The 19,126-nt window shown below is 39.6% G+C and overlaps 2 protein-coding genes across 15 annotated transcripts in view; one reads left to right on the top strand and one right to left on the bottom strand.

Moving 5' to 3' along the window:
* The window catches only part of map7d3 (MAP7 domain containing 3), a 23,432-nt gene extending 18,418 nt beyond the window's left edge, over positions 1-5,014 (top strand). For all 13 annotated transcript variants that reach the window (XM_019278397.2, XM_010729579.3, XM_010729578.3 and 10 more), the window contains 9 exons: positions 135-265; positions 391-611; positions 1,889-2,018; positions 2,328-2,613; positions 2,716-2,769; positions 2,847-2,907; positions 3,075-3,240; positions 3,666-3,955; positions 4,048-5,014. In XM_019278397.2, the coding sequence (XP_019133942.2) occupies positions 135-265; positions 391-611; positions 1,889-2,018; positions 2,328-2,613; positions 2,716-2,769; positions 2,847-2,907; positions 3,075-3,240; positions 3,666-3,955; positions 4,048-4,055 (1,347 nt within the window). In that variant the 3' untranslated portion in view covers positions 4,056-5,014. The remainder of the gene's footprint in view (positions 1-134; positions 266-390; positions 612-1,888; positions 2,019-2,327; positions 2,614-2,715; positions 2,770-2,846; positions 2,908-3,074; positions 3,241-3,665; positions 3,956-4,047) is intronic.
* fhl1a (four and a half LIM domains 1a) lies at positions 4,458-19,126 on the bottom strand. Of its 2 annotated transcripts, none has more exons than XM_010729577.3 (6): positions 18,864-19,126; positions 10,703-10,884; positions 9,366-9,543; positions 8,604-8,773; positions 8,275-8,461; positions 4,458-7,764 (listed from the first exon to the last, which is right to left on the bottom strand). In XM_010729577.3, exons 2-6 carry the CDS (start codon positions 10,856-10,858, stop codon positions 7,610-7,612), a joined length of 846 nt encoding a protein of 281 aa, XP_010727879.1. In that variant the 5' UTR covers positions 10,859-10,884; positions 18,864-19,126; the 3' UTR covers positions 4,458-7,609. The 2 variants fall into 2 exon arrangements, with proteins under 2 accessions (XP_010727879.1, XP_010727878.1); XM_010729576.3 differs by lacking the exon at positions 18,864-19,126 and adding an exon at positions 13,220-13,444.

Genomic DNA, 19,126 nt, shown 5'->3' with positions numbered 1-19,126 from the left:
TTTAAATTACTATCAATATATTGCAACAGGTAAAGGTGTTTATAAGATTTACTTGCGAGTTCTTCACACAGTCTGTGTTCAATGATAGTCATGCATTGCTTCTTCACCTCTGTCTTGTGTCTCTGGAACTACAGAAAGACAAGCAGTTAACATCGCCTGCAGGGCAACGTCCCGCCTCGCCGTCTACTTCCCTGGGACGCAACCGTTCACCATCCCCTGCCCCTAATCCAGCCCCAAAGAGGACCCCCTCCCCAGGAACAGCCAAGTAAGACTACAAGCCTTTTCTAATGCAACTTTAGTGATTTAGTGATAATTCACAGTTGTTTGAGAGATTGGATGCAGCCTTTATTTTGATGTCTTTATAACAACTTCAACAATTTGTTCTTACAGGCAAAATTCCAAGACACGCCCATCCTCACCTGGTGCAATGAAACAACGTCCCCCATCCCCCCAGCCTACATCAGCCAAACCTCCACCTATCCAGAAACCAGCTCTGACACCAACTGGACCCCCCACCTTGCGAAAGAGGGATTCAAAGTCCAAGGATCTGTGTCCTGTTCAAGCTATGTCTCCACAGTCCTCTGATTCTAGCAAGACCAAAGACAAAGATGGTGAGCAGTTCTCGGGGATAAGAATGAAGTTCACGATATAAATCTGTGTAAATGTTGTATTGTACTTTATAAAAACATATCTATGTCTCACTGAAGAAGGTGTTAGTACAAAACATAATATATAATATATAAATGTAAACGAGATGGCTTACCAACCATAGTCGGCTGTTTTAATTAGTCAGTACCAATATTTGCTGAAGCTGATTCTGGAAACCAGGATGTTTGAACTGCTGCGTTGAGACATGACAGTGAACCCGGCGAGACAAGCTGAAATTTTTTTCATCTCAACTAAAATCTACTTGTACTCCCACAAAAGCGTAAAGTAATTTCTTTATTCTCTTGGGCATGTTATTGAGACGCATCTTCTTTCAGATTATTACCTCTGAATAACTGGGTCTCTAAATCTGTTGGAACTAAAGATTGTTCCCACCTGCACAACGCCCTCTTTTTAATCATTCTCCATATATTCATTGTCCAGACCCCTGTTCCATTTACACCTAATATTTTACATCCAAAAGAAATTGCAAAAGGAGTGTTTGTGCATTAATAAACTGTGGAAAACAAAAAAGAACTCATTTGGCAAACCAAACTGTTAAAACAGAAGACATGAGATTATTCTTCTAATTATATTTTAAGCACCTTTTTGAAATCCTGCTCGCTCTCTTTCTGTTATCATCATCAAGAAACACTCTGAACGTGATTTAATATTGCTTCAAAAGGCAGTCACTTTGATTTGAATATAATGGAGCATTATCATCGTTTTAATAGACCGACCATACAGAATTGTGTGTGATTGTGTTTGTGCTGCAAAGTGACGTGGCAGCAGCTCAGTTTGCAATAAATCTCAGTGGAGCAGGAGACCCATTAAGTTCCAGCTGGAGTCACATCCTGTTACAGATCTGGGGTTCTTGCAGCTGCCACCTCCTGGAGAGAATGGCGCTCTGCAAGATCAAATAGCTTAGTAGTGGTTTAAAGCTACAAGCAAACAGGCAAAATCTATTGTGTGTTAGAAGAGTGTAAAAACAAAAATATTGTTGGTGGCACCGTTTAGGTATGCACATTTATGTTTGGAGTATATGAAAAGGTAAAATCAATAGAGAAGCTTTTTGTGTGTAAAATAACCAGACCTCTGTTTTTGATTTATCAACCAAATTAAATACCTGAATCATGTGTGTATTGCTTCTTTTCTTTTTTCTGTCACAGCTACCTGGCGTGCTGCTGTGAATATGACATTAAGTGTTAAACATATGTTTAACCTGTGTCTTTCCTCCCGTTAGATTCTAAATCCTCGGCGGGCACCAACTCGGCTGCTGAGGCCGCCAAGATCCTGGCGGAGAACCGCAGACTGATGCGAGAGCAGAAAGAGAGAGAGGAGCAGCTCAGGATACAGAGGGAGGAAGAGGAGAAGTAAGCTTTGTTTTGATTAGAAATGTTTAGTGTCTTATTCTTACCTCCCCTAAAATTTTTTTCCATCATTTTGTCGTTATCTTGCATTGACAACGTTGTTGTAAATTGTTACCAAAGCTTGGGACATGTTTGAAATGTATGCATAAGTGTATACGTACATAATAAAAATGAGAGGGCAGTAGTTTTAACCAGTAAAACACTGCAGATTGTATTTTATGATCAATAAAAGGCCTATTTAATAAAGCATTCTGTTAAATTGCCCCCTCCACTTGCAGAAATGACCTGTATTCATTTACCTGTCTTTACCAGGTTGAGAAAAGAAGAAGAGGAGCGCTTGGCGGAGGAGGCTCGACTGAAACGCGTGGAGGAGGAGAAGAAGCTTGCAGAGGAGAGGAAGATTAAAGAGGAGGAAGAGGCTCGCTTAGCAGAGGAGGAACGGTTGAGACTGGCAGAAGAGGAGGCAGTGAGACAAGCCGAGCTCCAGAAGGAACGAGAGGAGGCCGAGGCCAAGGCCCTGGAGGAGGCGGAGAGAGTCCGCCAGGAGAGAGACCGCATCATGCAGCAGAACCAGCAAGAACGAATGGAGAGAAAGAAGGTAGAGCAGATCATGTTAAAGAACTCAAGACTTCATGCTGACACGCAGTACTCAATCAAAAGTCTAATTCTGAAATGATAACATGCTGTTTTTCCATTTCAGAGAATTGAAGAGATAATGAAGAGGACAAGAAAAGGGGAACAAAATGACTTGAAGGTGAGCTCACGTCCGTTCCTCCCACTTGTCTCAAAGTGTCGCAGTATGTTAACATGTTGTTTGTGTCTTCTGCATAGAGTGATGGGGGCGAAGGTGATAAAGAGGAGGGAATGGACCAGATGAACTCTGAAACCATGAGTAAGTGTCCTCATCCTTTAGCTTTCATCATAGTACCCACCCCCCTACCCCTTTGTGTTTGTTTGCATATACTTTACATAAATTTCTTGTTTGTGTGAATTTGCATAACTCTCAACGTGACTCATGCCTCGTCTCATCCAGTTCTGCGTCTTCTTTTAATATCATAGGCCAGATGGATGACATGGCTGTGGAAACCTACACGGATGAGTGCGGCCTGTCCTCTGGCGAGCCAGTGGAAGAAGACAAACTCCTGGGTAGTGTGAATGGAAAACCCGAGACGGACGACAAGGAGAATAACAATGGCATGAGCACAGAGGAGACTCAGGCAGTGAGGTGTGATTTTTAGAAAAAGATAATATGCTGACAATATTGTAATAAACTGCAGAACATGGTGTACTCTGAAATCAAGAGTACTGTTTGAAATGAATGGAAAACACAACACCTCTCTGCAGATCAGAGGGCATTTTTTTATGCACAGTAAAACACCCATGGCTACTGGTTAGTGTGTAAAAACACACACATTAACTTATCATCCAGAAATGCAGCAATTTTGTGGCATTTGCTCGGACTATGTTTGTCTTATCATTTGTTGAAATAGTGTGTAGTGCCACAGCCTGGGTTTGAAAGTCAGAAAGTATTAAGAGGAGAACGACCACATTGTTTGTCTTCGCCTTGTTGAAATATATACAGTATAATCCAGATTTTAATTTGTGTCCTAACAGCCTCTCACTTCCTCTTTCCACCTCCCCTCCCTCCAGTCCAGTCCCTAAGAGCCGCCTCGTCGAGGGCTCAGAGTTCCTGAATGAGCAGGACTCCGCCAAGGTGGGGTTGGTTTCAGGTCTCAATGGTAAATCCAACCAATGGAGCTTCGAGGAACTCATTGACCTCAACGTCCATTCCAAGACACCCCTCATCAAGGCAGAGGACTGTAACCAGGTCTTGATTAACTGTGATGGGAGCTCAGATGGTACTAGGGTAGCCTTCGAGGACAAGGGAACCCCCGTGAACCCTCTGCATTCCTCTAATCAACCCGTAGAAGCCCTGCCAGGTGAGGACTGAGTTATTAATCTGATGTGAATGCACCGTTTTTGACATAGTCTTCCTAAAAACAGACGTTTTTTTCTCTCTCTGTCTCTTTAGAGATTTGATGCTGCGGCCATCGCTGAGAAGCCTCTTACTGTTGCACTCGAAAAGTTCCTGTCTCGCTGAGCTCCTCTAAAAAAAGAAAGAAAGAAAAAAAAAGAAATGCCCCGTCAATTCCAAACGGCTTCCTCCTCTTCCAGAAGGAGCACAAGGTGAAGCAGAAAGACCACAAGTGCTGCATGAAATTTCATGCTTCAGGGAAATATTCCTCTAACATGCTCGCTTCAGGTTTCTTTCCTCTTCCTCTTGTGTTAAGTTTTTTTGTTTTGTTTTTTTTTCTATGTTGTGTCCAATTTTGATGTTTTTTAAGAGTCGTGTCTTCGTCAGGGGTGCATTGTTGTAATTTATTAATTTTGGCTTCCTTGTTATTGTAATTATTGTTATTATATGTTTAGTCTTTTTTTTTCTCTCTTATGAGAAATATTCCAGGACACATGTACACGAGGCTGTGAATTGAATATGAGGTTAATATCGCGAGTTGAAGGAAGGGACGTCGATACATTCTCTTGTGTTGGTTGCTGTGTGGGGATAGCGTACCAGGTTTTGCATGTGATTCATCTAAATCTACTTGACCGGCTGCTTTTTGCAGCATCCAGTAAATATATGGCCTTACCATTCGAAACTTTGAGAAGTGTGAATATACTAAATTGCTTGTGTTGAAGCTCACAAACGCACAATTTAGCAATCATCCATCACATGCTTGCACTTCAAGGTGGATTCTGTATTCATACTTCACACATCTCTGTCCGTTCAGCCCCATTGTTCATGCGTAACACACTCGCCTGTCTCCCCATCTTCTCTCATTGTGTGTTTCCTCCTTTTGGCCACTAGAGGGCTTCAGGAGCACAACTTCTACTGTTACATTTGAAGCTGATGAGTGTTGAGATTTATAATAACACTGTAGTGTTCGATGAAGTTTCAGCTGTTTGTTGATTTTAGGGCTCATGGTTCATTTAGGTTTTGTTATTTTTTTACATATGTGTATGGAATTTATGTTTACTAACATCATAACTTACATCAGACTATGCCGACTGCATCTGTACAACACAACTGTTTGAATAACCACAGCTGTAACTTGAAAAATCCATTAGATTCATTCATAGCTGCTTGTGAGCTTTTTAACACGGTTTGTGTTTGTTGCTGAACTCGAATGTTCGGCTGTTCATTTTTGCTGAAACTAAAATAGGTTTTCAATCATCTGGTTTTAACTCGAGCTTTACCACACACACGTCATCCATCCTCCTGTCCGTGCGACTCTTCCATTAAATACATTTACTTCCCACTAACCACCTTCTTCTGAGATTTCCACACACTAGCTGCTACACCTAACAAAAATTGCATTTCAACTATTTTTTATAATATAAAATCTGGCTGTTTGTTTATATATGAAAATACATTTCTACATATATTTAAGTGTTATCGTATTGTGTATATAATCAGTATTAGGCAAATGAAGCCATGTGTAGGACGGAGTGTCAGGTTGTGGATAATTGAAGTCTCTGTGTACATGACTGTGCGTGAAGGTTTCTGTTTGACTCGTGCCCTGTGATGGGGTAGTCAGGTTATGTTTGGGCAGCCTGGAAACCCAAAATTTACTAAAGCCCTCTTCCACAGGAGTTCTGCAAAACAAGGGGCCAAGTGGGGACCCACTCTATGTTTCTCAAAATATGGTATGTGTATTTGTGTGTATGTTTGAGAACTTTAAGTCCCATATCCCCAAGCCCTGATTCTGAATATTGCCTCACAGACTTAACTAAAAATTGACATTTTGGTGACGGGCAGATTTGTTACAGCCCTTAGCAACATGTCTGACCCATGATAACAGTCATGGCCGTGCCTCTTTATGATGCTTTTAATCTCATCAAAATGTGTTTTGATTATGTCAAATGGTGTGGGGATGTTGTTGGATAGTTACGGTAGGCATATCAGCTCAGGTCACAACAATTCTACTTTGTAATGTGAGGCAATAGACAAAATATGACTTGGGTCAGACATTGTTTTCTGTCTCTTCTGGAGCTCTTGTGAATTGTATTAAAATCTTGCTTGAATAGTCTAAGCACGAGGTTTGGGGACCTTCATTTTTGCCTTGTTCTCTGCTGGCTGTTGCTAACTAAAAATCTCTTTGTACATAGACTAGGACCTTTTAGATGTTTGCTTTGATTAACAAGCTCAAAGAATGTAACAGACTCCAGAAACCGTCCTCTATTATTTACCACGTCTCTCCGAGCTGCCCGCTTTTAGCATTCATACATTATTCATCTAGAAAAACATGAGACTCTTTGCACTGTCACAAATTACTCAGTATGTTTTAAAGGACGGTTACCGAGGATTAGCTTTACTGTACAGACTCGTGTGTGAAATTCTGGAAGAAAAGAGGAAAAAAAGTTCTATGTGGTTTGTTCCTTCCCAGAAGTCTAATTCATAACCTAAAACTTGCCTATACCCAAACCTTTCCGACTCCTCTCTCCACTCCTGAGTAGCACCAGTTGGGGGGGCTGTTGTAGCTGCTGCTTGAACAGATACTGTATTCCAGGTCCTGCTGCATCTTTGAGGGCTCGAGTACAGAGCCGACTGCTCTTAGTCCTCAACGTTGTCTATAACAATAGGATAGAATGGTGCCTTAGATTGAGATTTAGTATTTTTATTGTATCACAGTTAACTAAAAAAAAGCTTGTCCTTACCTCGGCCTCGACAATCAGTCAACTCAACCAGGGCAACTTTGTGAATATGAATATTTCTCTGGAATATTTCTCTGGATTTACAAACCTAACAATGCCCTGTCCATAAGTAAAATTTGTACTGTAAATATATCTAAAGTGTACTGAGATGATACAAAATGTTAAAACAATAAAGTCTTGCAAAAATACTCCCTTTTGCTTTTAATTTCTTGCCGTATAGAAATAAGAGACTTCAGATCGCGTCCTCCTTTTTATTCTTGCTTTACATTTCACTCCACTCAAAGTCTTGAATACATGAGCACTTTATATTTCAGCATCAATCTCAAAGATTTGTATTTGAAATTCACTCGCTAAACATCGTTTGAAAATTCTCATCATCCATTCAGACCTTCAGAGATGTAAGAGATTATTAATCAAAGCTGGTATGTATGAGCAGCAGTATACATGTAAAAAGCATACTATTTTCTGAACGATTCCAGTAAGGCACTGAAAAGTCTTATGTCTGATACAGCTGCACAGAATCCTGGATTAGGTCAAACTAATATCACAATCTCAAAAGAAATTATCGTGCCATGTTAGTATATAACACTGAAAGTTGCAAAAAGGTATATGTAGATAAATGTTTCAAGCTAGTGCATATTTAGTTAAAATAACCTCGAGTTTGTCAACTGCATCAAGAGTTTCACCAAAATTGACTGTTTTGATCTTCTGATTTAGAAACAGTAACATTTCTGATGTGTTATTGTTATCACTCAATTCACACTCCGAAAACTCCAGAAAGTATAATTTCATGAGAAAAATATGTTGTTTTGCAAATCAACAGTCAGTTTTGATGTGATTCCCCTTTACACAGTGATCCTCAGCACAGCTGATTGTGCAGTTCACAGCTTCTTGGCACAGTCAGGGCAGTAGATGTGATCTCCAGTGATGACAAAGCGCTTGTTGGCCAGCGAGAGGGAGCACTTCTTGCAGTTGAAGCAATACTCATGCCAGGAGTACCCCTCATAGTTCACCACATTGGTGCCATGGCCGAACCCTACAGAGACAGACAGAAGGACATCCATCAGTCAGCAGCACAAGACTCTCCTTTAGGACATTGCTCTCTTGTGTCACTAAATATTAGTCTTAAATTATGAAAAAAACATCTTGAATTAGAAATTTAAGCTCATCTTTAAAGCTTTAGTGACATATTTAAACATGGAAGTTAGATTTTCAGTGTGTGGAGACTCAATATACTAAAGGAACTTTCTTGTAATTTGATACTAACTACAGGGACAAGCTCAGTTTAAACCATGTAAGAATCCATTTATTAGGAATTTCACATTTTTGCACATTACAGTGCACTGCCCGGAGTTTCATGATATACAACTCATCTTACAAAATATGTCTTGTCTAATCTCATAAACCATTATAAATGTGTAGGAAACAACCAGAAGGAAGCTACAAACATGTTTTAACAGTGTTTACCATTAATGCCACCATGGTATGGGTATGTGTTTGCAATAGAAATAATATTAACACATGAACATGTTTATGGTGCTCTGACCTGTGATTGGGTTCTTGCATCCGTGGCACTTCTTGGCCACATCAGTCTTGAAGCAGTCCACGCAGTAAACGTTGTTTTCATGGGAAGTGAAGCGAGTATTTGCCAGAGATTTACCGCAGGTGCGGCACTTGAAACACTCAGAGTGCCAGGGTTCATCCTGGTAGCTGATGCCTCCAGAGGTGATGGCCTTAGAGGGGCAGAGGGACACTTTGATCATGATCTCAAACATTACTGGGCTGTAATATCATGTCTGTCTTTAAGACAGTAGCACACTGATTAACATTTTTACAACCAGAGTATATAGACAGTGATAGAATCAGTGCTTGTACCTGCTTGCAGTGGAAGCATTTCTTGGCAAACTTCTTGTCATGGCAGGGACCGCAGTAGATGTCATCACCTTTGGTCAGGAAACTCTGTGTGCGGATTGGCTGCTTGCATTCAAAGCAGGTGAAGCATTCCTCGTGCCACACCTTGTTCTTGTACTCCACGTTCTGGGATCCTGAAACACAAACCTCAGATAAACCAACTGAAACTGAAAGTGAATGGAATTCTGCCCATTAACGCATAGTTTCGCCCCTTTTGATTCTTTATGAGTAACGCTTTTAAAATCATTTTATTCCACATCTCATTCCCCCTCTCCATTGACGCTTTATGATGCTTATTCTTATGTCAAATAGACATTTTCATCTTTTAATTTAAGGCTAACACCTCAGGTATCCATGGAAAGCCAGCTGCTGCTTGTTGAGGGGTTAATAGATACTAAGTGGCAGAAGGGAATTCTTGGACTTAAGAATAACTGGTTATACTAAATTCTACTTATGTAACAACTGATTCAATTACAAAATGCTTTTTATAGAGCGAAACAATAGCAAAGCCTTGATGTCAGTGCAATCAATCTGCCAACACCTCAAATAATTGTGTGCATATGTTTTAAATAGATTTAATTAACAGTGTTTGGCAATGTAAGGGAAAAAAGCACTCACTTATCACCAGATTATGACTCAAATCTAGTTAAATCTTTAAGTATTTGATGAGACATGTAGGCAATATCCAGGCCCTTTTTTATATAAAGACTGTAACAACAAACCCACCTGGCATGACCACCTTGTAGCAGCCCTGGCAGCGGTTGCCATCCTCCCGGGCGCCACACTTGCCGCACATTATCTTGCCATCATCCCGGGCGCTGAAGGGCTCAGCAGCCAGAGGCTTGTAGCACTTGGCACAGCGGAAACAGTCCTCATGCCAGTAGCGGTTCTTATGATGCAGCTCCTGTACACAGAGAGGAGGCACGGAGTAAGCAGAGGTGCCCTCATGAAGACCTTATTAAAGTGGAGTTTGTTTACTCATCATGTGCACTGAGGCTCGGGGCCAGAATACAGAACAAGACCATGTGGCACGCATTAAAGCCGAGATGAAGTGAACAGGGCTGCGCTGAGCCATGAAGGAGTCAGGGGATTTAGATGGTGGAAATGTGATATAATGTATTTAAGCTCTATTGGTAGACACATTTTTATCACACATTTAGCTGCCTGTGACTGAGTGACGAGAGTATCATGGGAGCAGAGGCCGCTGCTGGATGACAGACAAGTTATATAACAGCTTGAGAGTGAGAGCTCCCTGGACAGATAAGACATGCCCAAAGAAACAAACACACACAGATACATCCTCTCTTTCTTTCTTTCTTTCACTTTCTCTCTTGTCATCTGTGTTTGTATTAAGCCAATAGAATCCACAATAGACATACTATTCTCTCTGTCACACAAACACGAAAAGATGTAGAAATCCACATAAATAAATAATAAATATTCTTGATTTCTAACAAAAGGTCGGGTTAATTGTTCTTTACATTTTTGACATTGTCTGAAAAAGTGGTGATTAATCTTACAGATCAATTAATTATTAACAGAAAAAGAAACATTTAGCACATCTGCATCAGTGTACCAAGGTACATTTGCTGTACCTGTTACTAACAACTAAAAAGACTGCTGAGGAATTATTAAGACATGAAATTATTTGTATCATTAGATTAATAATAAGTGGGTTTAATGTATATCACAAAATTGAACTGAATAATGTTAATTTACCTACTAACTGCAATAGAAGAATGATATATAAATATTATTTAAGAAACAAAGATTTGCGTTTTTGCGTTTTTCTATGCAGAATGTTGAATCTTAGAAAAATGTATATGACATTACTGGATTTTAATCACTCATAGATTGTTGTACATGTCACTTTAATGCTGCAGGTGGTGCTAATTTTCAATGACTTTATACAATATTCTGCTTTTATTTATTTATATACTTGCATTAATAATCTGAATATAACTACTACTGACAAAATGATTTTTTGTTTTTTTTTATATACAGTATTCTGATGCTTTGGTCCCTTCTTTTTTCATTCAGTCTTTGTCACACTTTGTTTTCACCTTGGAGTCTGCACCAATGGGGCGTTTGCACTCTGCGCAGGTGTTGGCACAGAGCTTATCAAAGCACTTGGTGCACACATGCTTCTCGTCCTTCTTCACATATTTCTTCCCGTGCAGGTTGTCACGGCAGTAGTAGCAGTCAAATCGATCAGTCATGGTTGAAGTGAGATAATTCCTGGCACCTGTGGAAACACAACTGACTGTCAGACACCCGACTTACAGAGCTTCTATCCTCCCTGCATAACAAGATGTTTCCTTTAGACGCCAGCTGGGGACAGTGTTGCCTTTTCCAACATCCTTGTGAATAAAATAAGAATTTAATGAGCAGAGTTTGTTACACAGTACGATGCCCAAGGCAATTACCATAAACGTGACCTCTGTACCTTAAGATGCTAAACTAATCTGTGCAGAAATTATAGTATTTTTTTTTTATGTTTCCCTTTAATAGGACTCAGTGGAATGTAGCTCTCAACAGCAGCATACCAAACTGGTGAGAGAAGTGTCTGCTTGTTCCCTGTGTGCTTTCTGGCCCGAACACTTTTTATCAAGCTCTCTCTGGAAAAGCTTAGGTCATATTTTTAGACCGTCTGGCTCATTCCCATCACCCCACCACCTCAAATAACTCCCCCCCTGAGTCCGGTCCACACTTTTTCTTTTGTCTACATTTTGACCAGGTCCTTTTATTGGCTGTTAATGTAAACAGTGTAAACTAAGCTGCCTCGCTTTTTCATTTATCAACATTCCTGTATTCCCATCACAGGCTACTGAGTAGATTCTTGGAACGAATGCTGCGCAGGGTGGAGTGTGTGAACGTCTTATGCTTTATCTACATCACTTTAAAGCCTCTCGCTCTCACAGGATGTCAGGGAGAGCAGCTGAACAGCGTGAACTTTAGCTAAAGTATTTTATCCAGTTCAACGGATATCTATTTAATCGAATCAGTACAACAGAAGCGATGGAGGAAACAATGGGTGGAATGGCATTTTGTTCAAGTAACCATAGGGACAAGAAAAATATTTAGGAAAGGACATTGTAGCTATTTAAGTGGGATGTGGTAAACAGCCGTGCGAAAGAGATGAGCCTCCCGGAGCGTGGTATGTGCTCCTGGTGTGTGTGGATGGATAGATGGGAGATCTGGAGCAAGGGAACTATCTGCAGCTGTGCCAAAGGGATAAAGACTGGACTGAGGACTGAACCCTGACACTCCCAACTCCACCTAAACTCGCTTCCTTGCAACATTTCATGGAACTAAAACAGGACAAAGCCACTCAGTCCAACATAGTCAATCCTGTCCAATCACATATACAATGCTAGGGTATCTTTTCTAAACCCACTCAGCCCGGAGATCCATTTTAAACATGCACGTTCTATTTAAAGTACATTGACCTTCCAGAGGGGACAAATGGAGATGGATGCGGAGTGATGACTATTGGGACTATGCAGTTATTGTGGCTCCAGATGAGTCATGTCCAGTGCTTTAATCTTTTGTTACAAATAGTGTGACAGCTGCCACCTATCAAATACGCATGGTATGTGCCAACACTCAGCTGTGGAGGGAGTGGATTATACCACTGTGGTCTCTTTGGGGAGCTATAAAGGTCAACGTGAGACCAGTTTGAGAGGTGAGTCAGAGCGGATCTAAGTGACCCAGACTTCATCAGCCAAATAGTAACAGCTACATTTTCGAAGCTTTCTTGGATAATAACTGTGTTCTCTTGAAAGTAGGCCTCGTACAAATTAATTTTAACTTGATCATATCTCGTTATCATGGTTGAACAGGCTGTTCTTTAGCCTTTCTTCGAGTGTCAAGAAATGAAAAATGGAAGACCAAGGATTTCTAAATATATAAATATGAAAATATATAGCTACAAAGGCTCAGTTCATTTGTCATTGATTTGACTGCAGAAAAAAGTTAACTCATTCCAAGAGACCAAATTACTTAGACTGAGCACGAGTTAAAAAGACATTAATAAACTTTTCTTTTCTTTGCTCCTTCAAATTATGAACTTCATCTGCAAAATAACATAACGTGGTCCAGTTAGGACAAGAGGGGGAGGGAGGGTGAGAGTAGATTGTAAATTCAAGCACTGTAGCCATTAATTTTGCTGGTTATTTGAAGTTGTTATACAGCAACAAAACATCAACAAAAGCCTTGTAGATTATATATTATATTATATATTGTAGCTGTCTAGCGAAAAACATATATCTTCGAATATTGCGAAACAGAATGATTAGGTGAAAAATTTTTCAAGCTAAATGAAACATTAAAGTTCACTGGATTATCTAAAAATGTATTATTACAAAGATAAACACATGGCATTTTGTTGTTTTTATAACAGGACAGCACAATAATTGAAAAAATTGTTTTTCCAAATTCACTTTTCAATCTAAGAGAATTCCTCATGGATTCTGAACGCATGCCAATAGAAGACAGGTTTTACATTTTGCACCTGATTACACATTCAATAACATATCCAGCATCCAGTGACACCAGCTTTTGTGATTTCTTTATTTTACCTGAGTGTTTGTAGAAAGTCATGATTGGTTCCAGTCAGAACGAAAAGAAGAAGAAGAAAGAAATGAAAGTCAATGCAGAGACCGGAGGAGACAGTAGCATCCACAGAGGGTCAAACCCAGAGACCGTACTTCTCATTATATGATGGGGTGCTGTATATACTCCTCTGTGACCCAAACACACCCCTGACCCCACGTCCAAATCCAACCTTCTGTCCTCCAGGTCCTTTTTAGGGTATGCATTAGAGAACAGAGGGGATGAGAGAGAGTATGATGCAGAGGGGATAGATTAGGTGATAGAGATTGGATTCCACTGCTGTAACATCAGAAGGTAGAAAAAAAGAAAACAGAGTTTGAAGGTTTTGAAAGATAGCCACGCAGGATAATAGATACTCCCACTGCCCCGACATAAAATGTTTTGTTAGGCAGTTCAGAACATGTAGAGATGACATGCTGGATCACTTAACATCATAACTCAGATGGACGACTCACAGGAGGAACAAGTTGGTATAAATGATTGAGCTGAGGAGAGACAAAGTGTGGTAGTGTGTTATGTAAGTATCTCAACTTATAGCTACATGACTCTGTGTGTGTGTGTGTGTGTGTGTGTGTGTGTGTGTGTGTATATACACATATATACTGTGCGTCACATTTTCCATAAGATAATGTGGTATATGCTCAAAGCTAAACTCTTAGCCGGAGTGGAATAGAATTTAGGATTGGAGAAAACAAAGAGTGGCAGTGATGAATTTTTCTCTGTTATCTCGGTGATTCTTATTCCAAGAGAGAATATTTCCCTTAAAGCTCCAGGGAACCCTGTGCATTCCTGATAGAAAAGCAAAAGGACATCATGAATCCTTTCGCCGAAAATGAATGCTCTAAGAGTGAAAAAATGTTCTCTTACTTTTATACTCTTTTGTCAGACTGACAAAAGTTAGACCTGATTAAAGTTTCTAAAGTTGGAAAAAACTGGAACCAAAAACTGTTGAGACTGAACCCAAACAAAAGAACAAAAAAACAACATGTGTTTCGTAGCCACTGTCGTTTCTCTGTCACTGCCTGGGAAGGAGAGGGTGAAATGAGGAGGTTGCAACTACACCCACTAGATGCCACTATATCCTACACCGGCCCATTAAATATTACATTTCTGTTATTGCCAAATATCAATCATGAACAAAAACATCATGACCATCATCATTATCTATTCTGCAGTAGAGCAAATGGACTACACGTATGGCACTTTACTCTGATTGGTTTAGGCCTCTGGAGTCAGATGAGTTTAAATACAGATATATAAAGATGAAAAAAGGGACTGAATGGAGACTGAAAGCCTCAAGACACTGACTAGGAAAGGAAATGAATTAGCCTCATGATACATTCACTAACCTCAGCTAGGAACAACGATACTTTCCTTTTAAAAGACTCATCCCTTAACTACAGTATATTAAATAAACTCCTTAATGCATCAGACACTAAACAAATCAATGCAGTTAGCTTGCTTGTGTTGTAAGTGTATTTGTGTGTGTTTGTGTGTGTTTGTGTGTGTGTGAAGGGCAGCTGGTTGTAATTACAGATTTGATTTGGTCCATTACCACAGAGTACAGCATTACATTTGTCCCTTTATAATCTGCCACCTAATTACTCTAAACCCACAAAGACTAATTAATGAGCAGGAAGGCGCCATGACTCCCGGCCTACAAAAACCTCCCTCTGTGTTACATGGAAAGGAAATGTATTCTTCCTTCTCTATTTCTTTTTACGCTTGCATTATTATTTTAGATTTTATTTATGCTATAAACTCTAGTGATAAAGTGCCTATACTTACTTGGCAAGCATGTAATTTCCATATATCATAGAAACATATTTTGCTATCACTTACCCTGTATTAGCCAAATATATAGTGTTTTTGTGGACATGTAAGGTGGTAAGAGATCTATATACTTTTGGTTGTATAAACATCATCAATATTACATTTGTTGCAATTTATTTTGAATATCTATAACAGCAAAATCCATCATGGCTCATGCTGCATTCAGATTAATTTCCTGCTTTTACATTTTATATAAACACCACCACAAATCCAATGGTGGACTCATAAAGTAAAGAAAAAAAGTGTTATCAGCACAGTGGAAAAAATACAAAATGTTGAGTTTTACAGTAATTGACATTTGTTTGAATACTGGTTGCTGAATGAGCTTTTGAAGCTGCAGGGCATGTTTGTTTATCTACTTTTCCAGTTCATATTTTCTGACAGCACTAATTTAAAGTACAGTAAACCACCTGGAATCACCCTGCTTGCTGCATATTAAAAGTCTTGTGTGGTAATGGTGTTAATTCGACCCAGTGACAGCTGGAATGCAGTGTCCACCTCCCCACCTGCTACCTCCAAAGCCCTGCTGAAAATAACTCTGGAACAAAAAAACAAAACTATAAATATATTTTTTCCAAACAGGAGAATCAATGATAACACATAGCAGATTATATCACTCATTTGTTTCTATTTTAAAAGCTTTAAAATTGTCTTTACCATTAAGGAAGCAGACAGTAATATGTTATCTCACATACAGTGTGTGCTTTTGAAACTCATCTTGTGAATTATTTTGTAGGTGTTGCCTCTTGGCTACAAACCAATCACCTCTGACTTTTCGTAGATCATGTGCTGGCACAGAGAAACAGGAAATCTGACATGTACTTCCTGAACAAATTAGAGGAAATCGCTCAGTCAAGATTCACTGTTAGTGACAGGCAGCAACAAAAGCCTCGTCTATGTGTCTGAGAGCTCATTATTCAACATGACCTCTTGCCCTGGACGTCCATGTGTCTCAGTAACCGTCCAAATCTGGTTAGTGGGCAGACAGACCAGTGACAGACTGAGCCACACTATCTCTGTCAGGGGACTCGGTGACTCATCATGTACACATAAACATACAGTGTCAAGACAACAGGACAAAAACACATGTTCTCATTTTCTACACACACTGAGTTGTGTAACAACAAGGACATAAGGTCAGTGAGCCACTGAAGTAATCAGGGTGTGGCTGCAAGACCCAGACACATTGAGGTCAAATACATGTGGACAAAAGGCCACAAGGGGAGCTCTATCAACACACTAACACTCCTGTCCAACGGATATAGCTTGGAGTGTTGCTACCACACATACACACACATACACACACACACTTTCAGATAAAGCCGTCACTGTAGGCCAGCGAGCACTTTAGCTCTTAGTGGTCTCATATGACTCAAGCGTCTAAACACAGAAAACATCCGTCCAGTCAGATATGTTGAGGGCAGAATATTTTAGTGAGGATATACATAAAATTTCATAAAACTTAAATTCTTCATTGACAGTTCAAGTAATTTTTTGTTTTTTTAAGGACTTGCATCACTTAACCCTTAGGTAGAGTAAAGTGATAACACGTTTCAGCACAGAAAGACAATTTTCTACAATGTTCCTGTCTTTGTTCTCTCAGTATGACTTAAGAGACTGCACTTTGGCAGTTTTACCATAAAATACAGGTAGCTGTATTTTGGGCAAAGTATAGAAGTATTTAATATATTATGTCATAGACATAAGCCTAACAGTATGTAAGCTATTTCAAACTAGCTCCACCTCAATAACAATAAAATGCTGCTCATGCATGAATGCAATCTGTAACCATGTTCTGAAGGAGGCCATTTTGGGTAACGAGTACTTCCACTTTTTTGATACTTTAAGTGCATTTTTCTGATGACACTATTATTTGTATCAAAGTTTTCACTGATATTTTTACTGAAGTACTTAAACCACTGCATGAGATCATTCGCATACTGGTTTTCTCTCCTACATAAATAAATCCGAGTCTCTTTTATTCTGTTTTACTGCGGTTCTCGCTCTCTTCTCATTTCTGTTTCTGTCCTTGTTTTTTCACAAAGTAATCATGTGAACTTAAGCTGAGGCTTTTTCCTCTGGCTGAAGATGGAAAAGTGGAGAGGACAGCAGCACAGGATACAAGCAGTTTGACATCCACAAGAGAGAATATATGCCTCACTCAAACCACACAGCCAAACAAGCAGCATTGCCTATTTAGGAGTAGTGTGCTGCGCTGGTGAGTATGCTGTTTCATGTGTTTCATCAACTCAGTCATCTACACTCAGGCACACCCTTTCTCTCCATCTCTTTCTCTCCATCTCTTTCTGCTCCATTTGCAAGAATAAAAGAAAGGATGAAACCATGTTCTCAACAAAAGCATGTCTCTGCATGAATAAACTGCAGCCACCAAAGCTCTCAGATACCAAATGTCCCATTGCTAGTCTGATGGAGAGGAGACCTCACAGGCACTGACATACAACAGCTTCATATGAATTATACATGACATACCAGGCATTATGAATGAATGATCTGTAACTGTGCTGTTGGAGTTGTACTTCTGTGCTGATTTTACATCAAACTTTAAACTTAAAAGACTTCTAAGATACATGTGACAATCTTAAAAGTTATTTATAAAAATCAAGCCCTTTAGAGAAAGAACAGTCTTTTTAGGATGAAAGTGGGTTAATGCATTACTCAGTGAAGTACAATGTTTTTATGAGTTTTATGAAGGATGGTGAAGTCATACTGGAACCACAAGGAGGTCCAGTGTGCCAGTGGAGGAACTGTAATCTCTGATTCTCTTTAATGACATCATGCATTTGGCTTGGCAGCTGCCCAAACCAGAAGGGAGGAGACGTTAAACTGATGTACGCTTTAACAGTTTCCACCCACACATGGTACCTTTGGGCTCTCCTGTTTATTATACAGACATGAGCAGTACAATCATATCATTATATTATATACAATTGGCTATAGATCAGATATAATACTTGTGTGTGTAAGGACAGGTCATCACAATATTAACATAATAGTACAATTCAACAAGACAGCACTTTCAATAAAGACCTCCCCAAGAACTGAATCAACACCTACCTGACAGTGACTATAAAACTTGCACATTATGACCTTAATTCCTTTTTTTATTGCTTGGCTATTGCTTTGGATTACGTTACATCCTGATCAGTGGTGGAGGAAGTATTCACATTGCTTATTTAAGTAAAAGTAGCAACATCAGCCTATGAAAATACTTCAGAGAAAGTGCTACATTCATTTTATACTATTTATTGATGCATTAACAAGTGAGCATTACTTTCAATGTTGTGTTTAAATTCTTGATTTCTGAAGGTAACCAGTCATTTAAAGCATTTATTCTTCAATTACAGGACTTCCCTGGGACACAGACAAAAGCTTATTCTTGAAAAAACAAGTGATAAAATATAAACATGGAAGATGGAAGTGTACAGATATTTGCAGATTAACGTTCCGTTGCAGTGCCAAACAATGCGCATCACCTGTTACGCAGCGCAACAGCACCGTGCCCAAATGTTTAAGTGGATTTCAAGACTGAGATGTGAGTGTGTGCATGTTTCTATATTCTACAGGGAGACTTCTGTGAAACTGAAGATAACTAACTATGTCGGAAACCACCATCAGATAGGAAAATAGCTGTAATTACGCATTTGACATTACTTAAATGAGAGAGATAAACTTCTCCTGCGCGCTTAAAAATCACATGAAGTGAACTAAGCTGCTGTCTGATAATCTGAGTTTTTTTTCTTTTTCTTTTGGACTCACCTCTCCAAAACAGATGAAAACAGATGAGCGTCTCTCACTCAACACCAGCGTGTGTGTCCGGTGGGTTCGGCCGAGAGGTAAAATCTGCGGAGGCAGCGCAGCTTTAAAAGACAGAGGGAGCAGAGGAGAAAAAAAATAAAACTGCAGGAAATGAGCCAAACCTCTGTAAGCTCTCTGTAAACAATGACCTCAACTAGGAATTTACAAGCTCTCTTAGTAAAGTTCTCATTGGCACTGCACAAGTGATAACTTTTCTGCATCAA

This window comes from Larimichthys crocea, chromosome I (genome assembly GCF_000972845.2).
Source record: "Larimichthys crocea isolate SSNF chromosome I, L_crocea_2.0, whole genome shotgun sequence".
Taxonomy (NCBI): domain Eukaryota; kingdom Metazoa; phylum Chordata; class Actinopteri; family Sciaenidae; genus Larimichthys; species Larimichthys crocea.
The sequence above is the reverse complement of the archived record's forward strand: the minus strand, read 5'-3'. Positions and strand labels throughout refer to the sequence as shown.

Excerpts from the sequence above, each read along its gene's own strand:
- fhl1a (XM_010729576.3), bottom strand. The coding sequence starts at position 13,241 with ATGACTTTCTACAAACACTCAG. Across the intron at positions 8,462-8,603 it reads AATGCTTCCACTGCAAGCAG|GCCATCACCTCTGGAGGCAT; the intron begins GTACAAGCACTG and ends TGCCCCTCTAAG. Across the intron at positions 7,765-8,274 it reads ATGCAAGAACCCAATCACAG|GGTTCGGCCATGGCACCAAT; the intron begins GTCAGAGCACCA and ends CTGTCTCTGTAG.